The 15982-nt window shown below is 57.9% G+C and overlaps 3 protein-coding genes across 3 annotated transcripts; 1 reads left to right on the top strand and 2 right to left on the bottom strand.

The window, feature by feature from the left end:
* Positions 1–14: 14 nt before the first annotated feature.
* Positions 15–8215, bottom strand: BESB_076810 (uncharacterized protein; the record flags this gene model as incomplete). The annotated part of the gene is made up of 11 exons (XM_029366042.1): positions 15–242; positions 769–885; positions 1523–2116; positions 2741–2968; positions 3297–3419; positions 3942–4067; positions 4558–5121; positions 5307–5493; positions 5602–6289; positions 7185–7269; positions 7613–8215. The coding sequence occupies 11 exons, from the start codon at positions 8213–8215 to the stop codon at positions 15–17; spliced, it is 3543 nt and encodes a 1180-aa protein (XP_029217473.1).
* A 1778-nt stretch (positions 8216–9993) lies between these two features.
* BESB_076800 (thioredoxin domain-containing protein) lies at positions 9994–12011 on the bottom strand (the record flags this gene model as incomplete). The annotated part of the gene is made up of 4 exons (XM_029366041.1): positions 9994–10211; positions 10433–10536; positions 10655–10802; positions 11297–12011. 4 exons carry the CDS (start codon positions 12009–12011, stop codon positions 9994–9996), a joined length of 1185 nt encoding a protein of 394 aa, XP_029217472.1.
* A 2060-nt stretch (positions 12012–14071) lies between these two features.
* BESB_076790 (uncharacterized protein) lies at positions 14072–15680 on the top strand (the record flags this gene model as incomplete). Its single annotated transcript, XM_029366040.1, has 2 exons — positions 14072–14969; positions 15676–15680. The coding sequence occupies 2 exons, from the start codon at positions 14072–14074 to the stop codon at positions 15678–15680; spliced, it is 903 nt and encodes a 300-aa protein (XP_029217471.1).
* Between the last annotated feature and the right edge of the window lie 302 nt (positions 15681–15982).

Raw genomic sequence — 15982 nt, 5'->3', positions numbered from 1 at the left:
CTCTTTGGCCAAGCCTAGTCTGTCTTCTTCGGGTTGCCGAGCGACGGCGGCGACTTTTCTTCGTCCACGAGGCGGATGGCGCACGCCGGGAACTTCTTCAGCAGCTGCCGCAGCTGCTCCGCACTCGCGCGGACGTGGACGCTCATGGTTCGGGGGGCCAGATAGGCGCTTCGCGGGGAGACACCTTTCGGATTCTTTTCATCGGTCTCATCAGAGGCGCAGGTGATTTCGAAATCTGCCTCCTGCAGCGAAAAAACGAAAGCAAGGCCCGAAGAAAGGACAGTAGTCCAGCAAGAGTGCCCGCGGAGTCACTCACACACGACGCCTCTGCCTGCCTAGATCTCGGTCGCATCCATGGCGCCACGGGACGCCAGATCCAGCCTTCAGCGCAGATCGGAGAGGCGGAAAGGCTGGCTGTCCGAAGTTCTTTCCTCGCTGTGCACATGGCAGTGGCGTTCAGGATTGTCCTTCCTTCGTGCAGCCCGCGGAACTCATCGGCGCGCCGCGCGGAGCCACAAGGCTCGCCAGGCCAGACTCAGCCTGAGGCATGTGGTGATATGCGGGGTCTGAAACTGCGCCGCACGGTGACAAGCTGTGAAAAGCAGCCGTCCTGCCTTCTGTGTGTTGCCTGCCTGGTATTGGCGTTCCCTCTCTCTCTGAGTACGCGGCACGACGGCGGTGCCTGAAGCAGCGTGAAGAACTGGATGCGCGACGGCGAAGGAAGTCTCGTGCGGAGTCGCTGGCATCAGAGTGCAACTCGCTGCTTACGTGGCAGTTTTGGCTGATGAAGGCGAAAACTCCGCGCGAGTGCTCAACCGGAAACTGCACGCGCGCGAGGCGGACACGCCGTCCGCGGCCCGTTGCGGCGACCGCTTCTTCCAGCATCTGAACGAACGCAAAGTCAGACAGCAACGGGTCAGGGCACCGGTCCCTTGCGGGTCGACGTGACCTCTCTATCGACTCTCCCCGCACTCTGAGTGCTTCGCGTGTCGGGGCTGCAGGCAAACGGCCGGCCGACGACCCTTTACACCGGACGACGCCCCACCTAGTTTCAGCGGCAGGAGCCACGGAGGCGCACTCGCGCCCCGTCGCGAAGCTGGACAGATCTCGTTAGTTTCGATATTACGGACCATGTAGTGAAGGAAGGCGTGGCTAGCGATTCAAGACGCCGCCAGAGACAAGCGTCACGGCAACTGGCAGGCACACTCTCGGCTCCGGAGGCCTCCAAGCCGCGCGCGTAGGATTGGGGGGGTGGCGGCGGTAGCTGTCCGGCGGCCCCAATGGAGTCTCACTCATCCTGAAGCAGAAGTCGGCCTGGACTTTTTGGGTGGAGGCCCAGACAAGCCGCAGAAAACCTCCCTGCTGCGTGGGGCACTCAGGGCCTGCCAAAGCCGCGCAGCCCGCTTCCGCCTCCTCCCCTCCCCTGCCCCCCCCCCCCCCCCCGGACCCCGTTAGGGCCGCCTGCAGGCGCTGGCGTAGTGCTTTTCGAGGTGATGTGCGTTTCGAGGAAGTGCTGCCTTACATGTGTGAGGAACCTGAGCCCCGTGCCGTCTTTGGCGCTGACGAGAACCGCGTTCGGCGGCGCCATGCGGGCGATGGCCTCCATGCGCGCGTCGCTTTCCACAAGGTCGACCTTCGTCCAGACTTCGAGGATGCGCGTTTTCCCACCCATTACTCTCTCGACGAGTTTCGTCTCCTCAAACGCCTGCTCGGCATCGACCGCGTGCAGCAGCGTCTCCATCCTGGCTTCCGCGTCTGTGCGGGGCGAGCCGTCTCCGCCCGAGTCGTCCTCGCCCTCGGCGCCGGCGTGATTGCGCCCGCTGTCGCCTCGTGGGCCTGCGCTCTCGCCCAGGAAGCGCGAGAGCGCAGGCAGCGGCGTCTGCAGCTGCTGGCGCAGCAGCTCGCGTCGCTGGGCCTTCACGTGCTCCTCGAAGCCAGGGCGCTTTTCTTGCTTCGCCTCCACGGTTTTTGCGTTCTGATACAGTGCCTGAAGCACCACGCGCCGCTGGTGCTGCCACATCGGGTGGCTCACATCCACGACATGCAGAAGCAGGTCCGCGTGCTGCAGCTCATCCAGCGTGGATTGAAAGGCCCCGCAAAGGGACAAAGGCAGGCCCTGAACACAGGAGAAAACGATATTCCAACGTGCCGGCCTCGCCAGGTCGTGTCGGCGCGGCTTTCGATCCCACAAAGGCGCACCTTTCTAGCGCGATTAATAGCTAGTTTTAGATAAACGACATGTGAAGAGTCGGACCAACTTTAACGCACGACGATAATTGCCCGACAAGGATTTACCTACCCCCCGCTAGCGAAGGCACAGAAGACGTCACAAGGATATATCGAAACGCTTAATGGATCCCCAAGACGCAGGCAGACGGCAGCGGCCCTTCAGACTCGCCTCGCGAGGAAACACCCGACTCGAGAGGCTCGCGAATCTCGAGGGCCTACAGACAGACAGTTACGGAGATACAGATCCACGGCGCCCAAACACGCTCCGCGTGTGTCTGTTCTGTCTTGCTCAGTAACTGAACTCGAGTGTTGAGTATTTCTGCCCTGTGTTCTTCTGTGCGCCATTGTGTGTGTCCGTCCTCTCTCGCTCGCGGTCGCTGCCTCGCCTTGCCGCCATTTCCCTCGCAGTGGCGCGGCTGTCCCTGTCGATCCGCGCGCGAGTGTCTCCTGCTTCGATGTGTTGTTTGTTCGCGTCGTGGCACTTTCATCCTCTCGGGATGCCCCTCCATACCTGGATGAAGCCGATGGAGTCCATGACGACACACTTGGCGCCGTTCGGCAGCCGCAGATGCTTCATCTTCGTGTCCAGCGTGCAGAAGAGCCGGTCCGCGCTCTGCAGCTGCCCGTCCTTGGTGAGCGCGTTGATCAGCCTCGACTTCCCCGCGTTGGTGTATCCAACGAACGCCAGACAGGGCAACCCCGAGCGGTTTCGACGCTGGTAAGCCAGAGTCGCCGCTTCCTGAGAGGCAAAGGAAACAAGGAGAAACTCCAAAACCGGCATCCGACTCGTGCATGTCCGACGGCGCCTCCGGCCCCCGCTCTCCCCCTCCTTCCCCCCCCCCTCGCCCCCCCCCGGCCCCATCCGTCGGTCTTTTTTCCTGTCCTTTGCGTTACAAGCTTCACGGTTTGTTCATATGGCATTCTCTCTCGCTACATGTCCCTGCCGCCCATGGCCATAGGTTCATCGTCTTCCACTGTCTCTTGAGCGTTGCCTTCTTTTCCTGTTCCTCCACGCTCTCTTTCGCCCTCGAGAGCCGGCGGTGTGCCTGCTTTCTTTCGGCGCTCACCCGTGCGATTCCGCTCCGCAGGCGCTTCATAATGGAGTCGACGTACTGGCGCTCAAAGTCTTCCTTGGGGCCCCGCGGCGAAGGCACGTATTGCTCAGTCACCTCCCCGAGCCACTGCGAAACCTGGAAAACGCATAAAATTCAAAAAAAATGACGGAAAATGGACGCGACGCAGATTGGCGAGCGAGGTGAGACATTCGGACCAGGAAAGAGAAAACACTGTAAGCGTCGAACAATCGCAGAACCTGGCGTGACTGCACATGCTTATGTCTCTAACTATTTCAACGTGCACACGCACACATGAGTGTCTTAATATAGGTGCTAGATACGCATACACGTGTGTTTTGTTCCCCTGCCTCCAAGCTGCATAGCCAGGTGCAAAGGCGCCTGGGAAGTGTGCCCACGCACGCGCTGAGGGGCTGTGACTATCCCGTCGCCTTTCACGAAACAGGTCAAAATATTCGTTCCCTCTGCGTCGGTACAGTCCTCTCACTCCCTGCCCCTAACCGCTCAGGAGGATCAGTTCGAGACTTCTCGAAGCGCCTAGTCCGTTCAAAGAAAACGATAAGTAGAATCCTATTTTCGAAGGAACTTTGAAAGGTCTAGATTCCTGTTTTTTCTTCCTTCTGGCATTCAGCGACGCACCTCAGCGCCAGGGGCGCAGCCTCGAATCTTCGCGGCGCCGTATATGAGTTCGTACAGCTGTCGCCGGCGGACTTCTGAGCCCGACAGCAGACGCGAGCGAAGATAGGCGACCCGAGCCAGCGCCACCTGTAGCGGAGAGGCAATCAAAGCACACCTACGCAGTACATTTCCACACAACGATGTATCGCCCACAAAAGAGACGCACTGCCGCGTCGACGTCACGCGGTAGATACAGAGGGAGAAAGAGACAGGTAAGCAGTTGCACTTAGTAAAGGAGACGAACGGAGAAACGATAGGGTCTCTTCTGCGTTCTGAACCTCCCGAAACCCCTGAAAAACGGTGTCTGGCTCGAGCTTGGCGCTGAGGATGAGCACTGCTCATCACATGTGAATAAATACAGCAGCCTCTAAAGACTCACGCACTTCTCCATTCCCATCAGTTCCCATCCGATATATGCCCAACTCTTCCGAGACGCTGCAGGCTCGCGAAACTGTTCACGGGTTTCTTCAAAAGGCAAACCATGCAGTGGAGCGGCAGTTTTGCTTCGTTTCTGAAGACGTCTCGCTAAGAGATCCTGATGCTATCTAGTAGTAAGGGCGTGTCCTCTTGAATCTACCTGAAGCATCGCTTTTTTGTTTCGCGCTTGCGTCGTGAAGATTTCGAGAATCACTCGTTGGCGGTCGACGACCTGCACTTTCTCTCGTCTTTTGAGCCACTCCAGAATCCGCGTGTTGGCCTCCTCCAGGTCTTCTCCGTCGCTTTCTTCGCCTCCTGCCTCGCCTTCGGCCGCGTCGTCTGCGCCCTCCCCCCTCCACGCCTCCGCGCCAGCGGCGGCAGTCGCCTCGTCGTCGTCGGTCTGCGCCCAGTCCGCGGCGGGCTCGGCGCCGCTGGAGGGCAGCAGGAAGTTGTATCTGGCGAGCGAGGCCGAACAGGCAGGGAGGAAACAGCCTCGCGCGCGCTCGCGCCGGCGCAGCTCGTCGAACGAGGCCGCGGCGCCCGCCAGCGAAGCCTCGAAGGCCTGTTGAAGGTACTCAAGCTGAACCGGCCGCAGCCCTGCGCTCGACTTGTCTGTGCTCGAGCTCATCATCAGCCGCCCCGCGATCGTCCGGTTCCGGCTGTAGTAGCCATACTGCCCGTGGAGAAGCGGAGACGCGGCGGAGGAGGCCTGCTGCCCTGCGGCCTGCCGAGCGCGACAACAGCCCAGAGCGAGCGACAAAAAAGACGGCGCATAAGCCGTAAGGAACAAAACAGCGGGGTTAGGCGAAAACGGAGACTCGCAGCGTGGGACTGAAGCGCAACGGAGCAATGCAAGATCAACCGAGACCTGCGGCTCATGCGCCTCCCGTGAAGAAGCGAAAGACGTACCCCGTCGCGCTCAGATGGCGAATCCGGCGAGCGACCGCCTTCGGCGTAACTCTCCGCTAAGCTCTCAGGGAGAGGCACGGACGTGAACGCGCTGCTGCAGTTGATGAACACAAACGGCGTGGGTCGCCTGCCGAAGAAGGAAACGAGCTCCTGAAGCTGAAGGGCGCCCGACAAAAACAAGAGTGCGCTGGATAGAGAGACGCCAGCGGAGGAGTCCTCTGAACACGCCGAGGTCACTCACAACGCGAGATCACCAACGAAACTCGAAAAGGATGACCTCGACGCCCATCCTCACCCCCGAAACTGCAGGGGGAGGCGAGGCGCAGAGAGCCGCCCAGTCTGGAGCCGCATGAGGAAAGACTCAGATGACGAGGCTCCGCAGAGCAACGGGATGTACTCAACTGTCGGATCGGAGCTCTTCAAAGAAACGCCCCACATCCGAAAGAGACACACGCCTACCTTGCCCTTCCCAAAGAGGAACTGCGGGCTTTCCTGCCGCACCACGACGACGCAGCTCTCTGCAAGTGCAATCTCCTCGTCTTCTTCTTTGAAGCGTCGCCGCTTGGCTTCGCTCTCTCTCCGCGTGACCCCCGCGCACGAAAGCTCCGCTTCGCCCTCGCCTTCGCCTTCGCCGTCGCGCGAGGCCTCTGCGGCGCCTCTGTGCGCCGAGGGCCGGCCGGTCGTCGCTACAGCCACGCCGTCCTGCGATGAAGGCTGCTCACCAGAAGCTGGAAAACCGACCGAGTCAGCCGAGGAACGACCCCCCTCGAGGGGACGCGCAGACGCCGAGAGCGCCGCTCCGAGCTCCGGGACTCCAGGGCCGGTGGGCATGGCCTCCGTCGGCGCCGAGGCCGGATCGGGACGCGCAGCATTCGACAGATCTGAAGGCGGTGACGAGCGCGCGCACTCCAGAGTTTCGTCCTCCTCGTCGCACTCGTCGCGCTCTTCCCACAGCGCCCACTGCCAGCCGTCTCGCCCGCCTGCTGCAGGCAGCGAGAGAAAGAAAAAGCGAACGGCGACACGACGAAGAAAAAATGAAGTCGGCGCCAGCAGCCTCTCCGAGATGCGCTCCGAGAACCAGACATCCACGCAGTAGTTAAATAGTTATAGTTGGAACTACGCATACCTCGAGACACGGGAGTTGAGATACAGAAGACGACGAAAGAAGCAGGCATCGCACGCAAAATTCTAAATTCGATAAGGGAAGCACCGCGAAAGTTCGAAGCCGGAGGAAAGCTCTCCGCACGGTGTTCGAATGCGCTGAGAAGGCGAGGCCGCGCTCCGCTCTCGCGCAGGCAAAAACTCGCAAACACGCGACGGCAGAAGGCCGCGAGGCTGCGGCTTGACACGGGGAGAATGTTGAGACCAGGCCCTGTAGTCTGCATAAATCTATTAATGCTTGTCAAGTTCCTTGTATCTAGTTCGCTCGCAGCGTACTTTGGATACAAATACGTCCGGAAGCGCACAGATAATCTACAGAACACACTCTCTCGCCCACGGGGTTCACTGAAAGCACTCTGCAGAGGTTTGAGGCAAAAATGCAGCTAGTGCGCAGACGCCTAAACTCCTGATCACACACAGCGCCTGCGGCAACGGCGTGAGAGAGAGCCGCAGACGCTTGCCAGAGGCATCCTGCCACCGGCGCGTGCGTTCAGCAAAGCACAGAGGAATACAGGATCGCGAACAGAGACGCGTTTCGTAGATGCGGGCTCCTGAAAATAGGTGTGCGCTTCTACGAAGCAACCGAAGGCCGCTGCCTCCGCACAGGCCGGCGTGTGTCGAGAGGGGAGTGAAGCGGTGAAAATCCGGCTTGATCGAGACGCAGAGATACTCGACAGAGACACGGCATCCGAGAGAGACAAAACCTACGAATCTTACCTGCAAGAGACCCAGGGCCCGGAACGACTCGCCAGCTGGCCGCGCGCGCGAGGCAGATCGCCTCGCGCGCTTCCCAGAGGATCTCCTAAACGCAGAGAGGGGGAACTCGCAGAAGAGGCGAAAAAGATTGAAAGCGAGAAGAAACAAGAAAGCAAGCCAGGGAAAGAGCGGGGGGACGCACTGAAAGGCGACGCGAAAGAAGACGCAAGAGGAGAGGGGACGAAGGCCGTGAACCCAGGAAGGAGCCAGAGGCGACAGAGTGCGAGACGGAAGGAGGGCGCAGCGGACTCAAAGTGAAACCGAAGAGGCCGAATCACGGGGGGGCATAAGCAGCCCTCTGGAATGTCACTCGTCGCGTTCCGTTTGCCGCGCGGCTCAGGCAGAAGTCTCCGCATCGGCCTGCGCCGTAAATCCTAAACGCTGCTCACTTCTTTCGTCTTCTTCCTCATGCCCTTGACGTGCCCCCGAGGCCCGCCTTTGAACAGGACATGCAGCAGAAGGACTTCCGGCTGTTCACGGCTCGGCTCGCAGTCCGGCGCCTCGTCGCCGCAGTTTCTCGGCGGGCAGAGCCTCTCTGCAGCAGCTCGCTCGCTGCCCTCCAGTTCGCCTCTTCTCGGCGCCGAGCTGAGGGCACACGCGAACGCGCGAGCAGCGTGGTCCCGTGGAGAGACTGTCACCCATCGGCTAGAAGAACGAGGGGAAGGCGAGAAGGCAGCCGAAGAAGGCGCGGAGGATGCGGAGAGAAAGCAGGCCGCGGAAGGCACGCAGAGAGAGCGAAGCTGAGACACCGCCGAGGCGAGAAGAGAGGCGCTGGCGAGTGAAGCGGAGACGCCGAAGGGCGAAGAAGCAGAGGGGGGCCGTGAACTTGAGGCAGACGCGGAGCAAACAGAAGGGCGCGAGCGTGAAGGCTGAAGGAGACACGACGGCGCCGGCGGGCGAGGAAGCCGAAGAGAGGCGGAAGACCGCAAGCGCAAGCGAGCAGACCCGAGGCGCCTGTCGCTGTTAACTTGGATGCAGGTAGGCCGCGCCATCTTGAAGATACTTGAGATCTAGAGAGAACGGGAACCGGCAGACGCGGTAGAGTGGAGAGAGAGCGGAACACAAGAACCAGGGCGGAGAAGTCGCGGGAGACAAGCGAGTTTGGATAAGTTGAGAAAACGAAGTCGGGATGGCGGCGGAGACATGAAGGGTCGGCTCGCGAGACTAGAGAGCCCCGTGTCGCCGAGAAACGGCAGATGTTTACATCGTTTCAAAAGGACGAAATACGAGAGAGGGATTCCCACGTCAAGGCAGAAGATGCGTCCGCGATGAAGTCGAGCGCCGGGAAAAGTACTGGGCAGATGCAGCGCTCTAGGCGCGGGGAAAAAAGTGAAGTGAGTTGCGAGTCCGGTGGCGAAGGTGGGCTGTCTATACGCCTTTAAAGATGTGAATGGAGAAAAAGGAAGCACAGCCCTCAAAGGCCGGCGATGAGACGAGGATCTCCAACAGCCGGGGCAAGAGAGAGACACACCGACGAGACAAGAACGACAGGAACGGGAGAATCGATTGCTTGACATGCGCGGCGCGCGTATACTGAAATCTCAAAGCAGAATTTGCGTTTCGGAATCTAGAGCCCAGAGTCAAAGGCATGTCATTCGTCAGAGGACGAAATACCCGACGATTGGGCAAAAGTTGAGCGTCGCCGAAGCTGCAAGCGGGCGAGCCACGTTTCCGCTGAACGCGAAGTTGCGAGTGAAAAAAGCGCTACCGCTGGGTGTCTCCGCGCGTCAGGAGCCGCGTCTAGTCAACGGCACGTGACAGCAGATGCAGGAATCTATCGAGAAATAGGGAGATGTGCTTAGTCTGTCTGACGGCTGCTATGGCACACCGAGATTTCACAACGCGAGAGTGCTCGCGAGCACGACTTGTTTCCTCTCGTACACCGCGGGCACTGCAGTGCGGTGGAAGTCGTTTTCCGCTGTGAGACCGAAGCCGTAAGGATGAGAAACGGAGAGAAAATGGATTTCCCATCAGCATTCTGAAGGCTAGACAGACTTCTCCGTCTATGCGACACCAATATGAGGAACAGCATCTTCTTATGTATCTTCTTCGCGCGGTGTATGAGGGAGGTCACTGTGTGTGCGCCTCGAGAGACACAGGCCCCGGGAAGGGTGTTTGGCAACCCCAGGGAGTCAGAAACGCAGCGCGAACTGAGAAAATGCGGCGGTGTGCCAAACGAAAGGTACTCTGGAGAGATATATAAAGCGTCGGGACTCTTTTGAGGAAGCAGACCGGCTGCCGTGCAGGACAGCTGCTGTGTGGCTGATGAGGGGACCGTTGCTGCAGCCGGCACCGCACTGGCTCCTGTTTTACGAGACTTCTATTCAGAGCAGAGTGCACGGTGCTGCAAATGAGTTGCTTCCACCTCAGCGAATGAGGCGCTGACGCACTCTGCAAACATCGTAGGCCGGCGGCGAGCGCGCAGGGCGCTGTGGCAGTTAGGAGCGTGCTAAACGGCAACACGACAACCTGCCTATTCTCGCCGTGCCCCTTTCTCTAAGAGATGTGTTTTTTTATCTGTGTGAGCCGGGGGTGGAGATGCACCTTGCACAGAAAAAGTGCTCGCGCGAAAGCTTTCCGTCGCCGTTCTCGTGGTTCTGTTTGACGTTCACGCAATGCGGGGTTTGCGCGGCGCGGTACTCGTTCAAGCTAAAATAAATTGAAGGCGTATATGAAAGTCTGTGAGCGTGACGGGGTGGTGGGAGGCGGGGCCTTTTCGTATTGAATGTGACCCGGCTTTGGCGAGCCAGCTAGAGTCCACGCGTTCCCTCTAGAACTCATGAGCGGGTGTGTCTCCGAAGTCGCAGTCTTCCCCGTTCTCGAGGTCAATGTGTTTGCAGGTCGCGTGCTGCAGGAGGAACTCCTTCCCGTAGCCGACGACATCTTCCACCGAATGATCAAACCTCAGGGGAACGTCCGTTTTCTTCTCGCGAAGGTAAAGTACCACGTGAGGCACCCGTTCCACGCGGGTGTGCGGGTGGTCAATATCTGAGCGAATACCACAGTCCAATCGCTTGACGCAGAAGTTGAGCAAAACCAAAAGTGGCACTCTCACGACGTGTGAGGATTCTTCCGTCGTAGCTAGTGCAGTCTCTGCTGTGGCGCTGGAGACTTCCACCTCGGTCCATTCTTCAGAAAAAAATCTATTTCCCCTGCATCTGAATAACGGGCTGCGGCATTGGCATTGATGCGGGTGTCTGGGCACTTACCGTTCTTTGTGACGTCCATTTTGTAGAAACGGAGGGACCTGATTTTTGAGAACTCAGCGGCAAGTTGACGGAGGCGGGGCTCGAATCTTTTGCAGAAGCCGCACCTTCGAGGCAAGGCGCAGCACACCTTCACGCCTGTACTTGGGTGGGATAGAAACAACCTCAGTCTACAGTGGAGCTACTCGTGCGCTGGGAGTCACTTCCCAGAGAGCGTCTTCTTACCATGGTGCGTAAAAAAATACAAGGGCATCGTGCCTGCTCTCAATCACGTTCTTTCGGAAGGTGTCGCCAACAAGCGGAACGACCACTTGCTGTGGCCGCGGCTCCACAGTGCTTGCCGACTCAGATCGCAGAGATGGTGTTAGCTGTCCTACATTCCAAAGCGTGACATCACGAATAAAAAAGGAGCCATGAGTTCATTGGCGTGAAGATCCTTACGCATAAAATGCGAAAGTAGCCTTTTCCCGCTGCCACCAACTTTCACACACGATGCTTAGTGGTCTAAGCACGAGGCATAGAGTGTCTGCGGAGTTGCTCGCTTTCCGGGGTTCACTAAAGAGCAGCCGCCTTGCAGGTACAGCGGCGTGATTTCAACAGATGTGTTTTGGCAGAGCCAATACTCAGGTATCTACCGCATGTCCTGAGGCGGATGTAGAGTTCGGAGCCTTCGTTACACGGAGCACGGCAACGAAAAGCGCCCGGAGTACCCGCGCTACATTCCCACGTTTGCCCGCATGGTGCAAGGTGAGGCGGCAAACACCATGCTGTTCATTCCGAAGACGCTTAAGGTCCCCGCCGTCTGGAATGCGACTTCAAGACAGGGGTCGCAATCACAGCCGTGTGACCTGCAGGTGGGGTGCTCACCCCTAAGGTATTGTTCCTCAAAGTTTCGGAGTTTCTCGTAATTGAGGTGTCTGTCGTTGAGGATGAACTTTTTCCATCCCCTGTTCATCTCAACGATAAGGGCAAGAGGCAGTTGTTCCTCGCTCCCCTCCGGTAGAATGTACGCCCAGTGGTGCATGAGGGACTTCATGACGCTCACATGAAATATGGGTTGGCTGCTGAAGTCCACAGCAACGTCTTGAAAGGCAGAAAGAAGTTTCCCCTCCTGATCCTCCCCTCCACCTTCCTGCCTGCGACCGTTCTCCCCGTAATCTGGAGTTTTTTTGTCGCTCTCTGCGAGTTGTTTCTCATCGTAGAACAAAAAGAAGATGGTCCCAGGCTGCTGACGTTGAAGTTGGGATGATGCCATATGAGACCAACGATAGTATTTCACCCCTCTCCGCATCGCCGGTCTCCGAGTTTCCGCAGCCCGCGCGCTGTGAGTCGCCTCCAGCTGAGATCTGTGAAATGCGCTCTCAGCGAGGGATGACTGAGTCTCAGAAGCCGCGGAGTTTTCCCGCTCTCTCAGCGCTCGCCGCAGACCCGGAAATAGGAGAGAGGTAGCATACGGGTTGAAAACCACGAACACGCAGAAACAAAGAAAAAGGAGGACCCACCACACAAAGCGAAGGGAATGCCGCCGCCGCCGGTCCACTGTTCCTTTTCCTATGGCTTTGTCGTGAGAGAAGTAAGACATTTCCGTCTCACGCCTTGAATACATGCTTGCCTGCGTCTTCCTGTCGGCACTGCGGGTCGCCCCTGCCGCTCCCCCTCGGGAACACTCTCCCCCTAGTTCTGAGAGTCTACGACTCTCAGGTTCCTCCATAATATGAACCATCGAATACTCTTTCCAAAGCCTTTTCTAAAAATAGTAGACTTAATACAAGGCAAATCGTATCCGGGTCAAGGCACAAACGCACGTTTGCCCGTTTCCACGAGTCGAGGAGAGTTGACTTCAGCGAACCATACTAGCACATTCCGGCTACGTTACCCAGTGTACGGATACCTGAATCTTGATGTGACGACGGAATGCTAGACGCAAAAAAAAACTGCATGGGACAGACGTTAACCATTCCCTCTCCTGCTCGTCCAAGGTTGGGCCAAAAAGCAGGAGAGTGAAATCTAAGCTGTGTTCCGTGCGTAGGATTTCTTGGCATCGTAACAGCCTGATTAGTCCCGAAAATCAGTCGACAGCGTGGGTTTCTGTAGCAAGCGGAGGCGGCATTTCGTCAGGAGAGCATAATCCCCGATGCTTATGGCATGCTCCGGCCGGGAGGCAGGGGATAGGCAGATGACCTGCCAAAAACGTGGACTCTCCTGTAAGGCAGGGAGGCCTTTGCGGTATTCGCCCTGTCTCCACGATGCATCTACTCGACAATCCGCGGCCGGTTCCTTTGGGATAGTCCATCGTATACTCTAGAGGCAGTGCGCAACCAACTTCTGGCATTGACCCCAGGGGGACGAATCAAGCGGCACCCCTCATGGTAACGACTACGTGTTTCAAAAATGTCCTCTAGTTTCGATTAATTCTTTGCGAGTCGGCGTTCCGGGGGCGACGTACAGAGGTTCTGGTTCTGACAAACGGGTCGACTAGTTATTCGGCACATCTTCCCTGGACCAGTCCCCTGCTCTGTGACTTGCAAATTACAGATGCGATGCCTTTTTTTCGTCGTAACCACAGCAGCCACGGACGCATCCGACAGTCAAGCTCCTCAGCAAAGGCCTGTCTCCGCCCGAATGCGGAGGCTGGCGTGATCTGTTGACGCGCATGCAACCGGGAGTCCCAGAGATAGATAGCGTGCTCGCCGTTTCCAGCGGTTGCTGAATACTAGAAACTAACCCCTTGCCATGTGTCTAAGCTAGTCTCACCTGATAAATTCTTCTCTGCTCGGAAACTGACGGATCGGAAGGGCGAGAGCTCGCGTGATGTGCTTCGCACCTGAAGAACCGCATAAGCAACGCTGCACCTGTCGTCGCGGTTTAAGTGATAGTAATATGTCAGTTGTGGCGATCTGGGGGAAAAGAAATTCGAGTCCGCCCTCGCTTTCGTATCGCTGAGTCCTTCGGGTCGGACAAACGTCATTTGAGTGAAAGTTTTGTGCTTTTTTTTTCGTACGCTAGCGTCTGAATAGAGAACGAAAGTTGGGGTTCCCCGCCTGTGCTGTATTGCTCGGTCGCATCGCTGCGTCTTGAAATATCGTCTCTGCCCTTGAGGCTCTTGGACAAACTTGCTCTTGCCACCGATGAGACAGGATGAAAGTGCCAGCTTAGTTACTTGTAGTCTCTGCGTTCTTGACTCCCCGCCAAAAGTGTACGCCGATAAAGCATAGCGCCATGCGCCTTCGTGCAATCTTCCAAAACTAGAAAGTCACCGCCTTTTGCCGCTTTGTGTCGATAGTGCCGTGCATGTCCGGGGCCGCAGTTCCGCCCGCAGAAGGGGACCCATGAACAGGCGCGCAGAAACGTGGCCAATTTTCTTAGTTCTGCATGTACACCTGCAAACCGACAGCGTGAGATTTGCGTCTTGCGTCGTAGACTATTGCTCGACGAGCGCCCTTCGCTGAATAATAAGCTCTTACTGGACCTACTCTACTCTGCACGTGAGGAGAACTCGTAGACTTATATGTACAAGGCAACTGACTTACAAAACCCCATAGAAAGCTGTGAAACCGCAGCCGCGCAAAAGGGGAAGGGAGCAGCAGCTGGAAGCGGTTTCACTAACTTACCCGAAGTACGAGCGAAAGCAGGGCTGCAGCGATGACACCGGGCGGAGGCGGATCACTTAGTGCGGTGTCCGGAGGGGGGTTCGAAGGCCGACGCGACAGCAGAGAGAAATCCTCTCTGCCGGTTGTGCGGGGCCTTCCGCTTCTCCTTCTGCCTCAGCAGGTTGAAGTTATCTGGCAAGCAGCCGCTGACGAAGAAGCCGCCGCGGCCAGGGCAGTATCCGGACCGGCGTCGCGGGAGTTGACTCAGGGAACCGAGGCATCCTCGGCGACTGGTACGAAACCTTCACATGCAGAAGGCTCCCTATCCGGCGTCAGTTCCTCAGCTGCGGCCGGGAACAAAACGGGTCCCAGCTCAAGCGATTCGGGGCCTCCTAGGCGAGAGACGGGGGGCGGGGCACAGGCAGCCAGCGGTCAGAACCCGCGTGGCTCTGCGGGCGGCCCGAGCTCTGGGAAGAAGTCGGTAGCCAGTTCCGGTCAAGCGCGGGAGACCGTTGCGAAGGGCGCAAGGGACGGAGGGGCAAGCGCAGCGGGAACGAAGACGCAGAATGCTTCTTCATCCGGAACGCTTGCAGGCGCTTCTGCTCCCGGATGCAGCCGAAGTGGAAAAGTGCGACCGGCGTCAGGAGTGACGAATCAAACCTCAGACGGAGATGGCACAGTGTCCAGTGAGGCAGGGACAGTAGCAAGCTGTGTAGAGGCGACTTGCCGGTTCCTGCACCTAGGGCCAGAGGGACGCCGGAGACCTGCGGTCGTCGACTTCCATCTTTTCAGTCTCTTGTTCGCCCGAGATGCCAGGATGTGTCCTGCGAAGGCTGCTCTCTTCGTATCTGTCATGGGAGCTGCACTCGCCGAGATAGAGGAACTAGCCCAGACTGTGAGCGTCACGACTCTCATAAACACTACAAAACACAAGAAAGCCGTGAAAGTGGGTAGGCGCGGAACACGCGTGAGCTACAATATATAGCTGTTCTACTCGAGGATGCCGACAGTCAGGCAGGCATAGGACTCCCCACTCTCTCTCGCTCTGCGGCTCCGTTCCACGTGACAACTCTTCGCGGGCCTACTGGAGACAGAAGTTGCCCCTGGACAAGTTTATCAGACATTCACTTCGGGAGGCGCCTCCTTGGTGTTTGTCTGTATCGAATAGACGGATCGAATTTTCGTTGTCCTGGCACCTGTTCAGTAACTGAAGCATTTCCTCGCATGCCCCAGAGCCAATCATTCCGGTCCGAAGCCCCTTAGATTTTTACTTCATTGATCGGGGAACCCGACGAACATCGGTGAATAGTGAAACTGTGGTACGGACTAGCCACTCACGTGAGCCCGACCAGTGCCTAATAGTGGCTCTGCGCTGGCTGTGTCGGGTAAATCAAGGTACTACTTCGCAGACGGGCTTCGCTGGCGCTTTCGCGGCTTACCCGCACACTTCCAGGGACGCCAGCATCACCCGCTGGTGCGAGTGGCGCTTTGTGCTGACGGCCAGTTGCTGTCATGTTCGCAGAGGGCCCGTCCTGTGAATGCCATTTGGGAATTTGCACTCAAGCTGTTCGCTCTGTAGCAAAGCCAGCACTGGCTAGAAGCTGCAGTCCTGCGCAGTATTCATGGTTCACATCGCTGCGTGTGGTGTGCCTTCAGAGTAATTCCATATCTCCTGAGGAACTGCGCAAGACGCTCCGAGAGCGCTTTAAGGCGCAGAGTTACAACCCGTTCATCAGGACCGGCGAACAATCCGCTAATTCCGACGCCGCAGCGTCGGTAGAGCACCTGGCCTTCCCCCTGTTTTGTCAGCGGGAGGCAAAAAGGCTGCTGAAATTTGCAGAACGAACCCTGGTCGCTCACTGCCGGCTGTATCTGTACTGTCTGAAATATGAGCAGCGTGAAATTACTCACACTCATCAGCTGTATACGTGTCTGCCCCTGTGGCCTCCTAAATGCCAACTCT

The sequence above is a fragment of the Besnoitia besnoiti genome, chromosome VII (genome assembly GCF_002563875.1).
Source record: "Besnoitia besnoiti strain Bb-Ger1 chromosome VII, whole genome shotgun sequence".
Classification (NCBI taxonomy): Eukaryota; Apicomplexa; class Conoidasida; order Eucoccidiorida; family Sarcocystidae; genus Besnoitia; species Besnoitia besnoiti.
The sequence above is the reverse complement of the archived record's forward strand: the minus strand, read 5'-3'. Positions and strand labels throughout refer to the sequence as shown.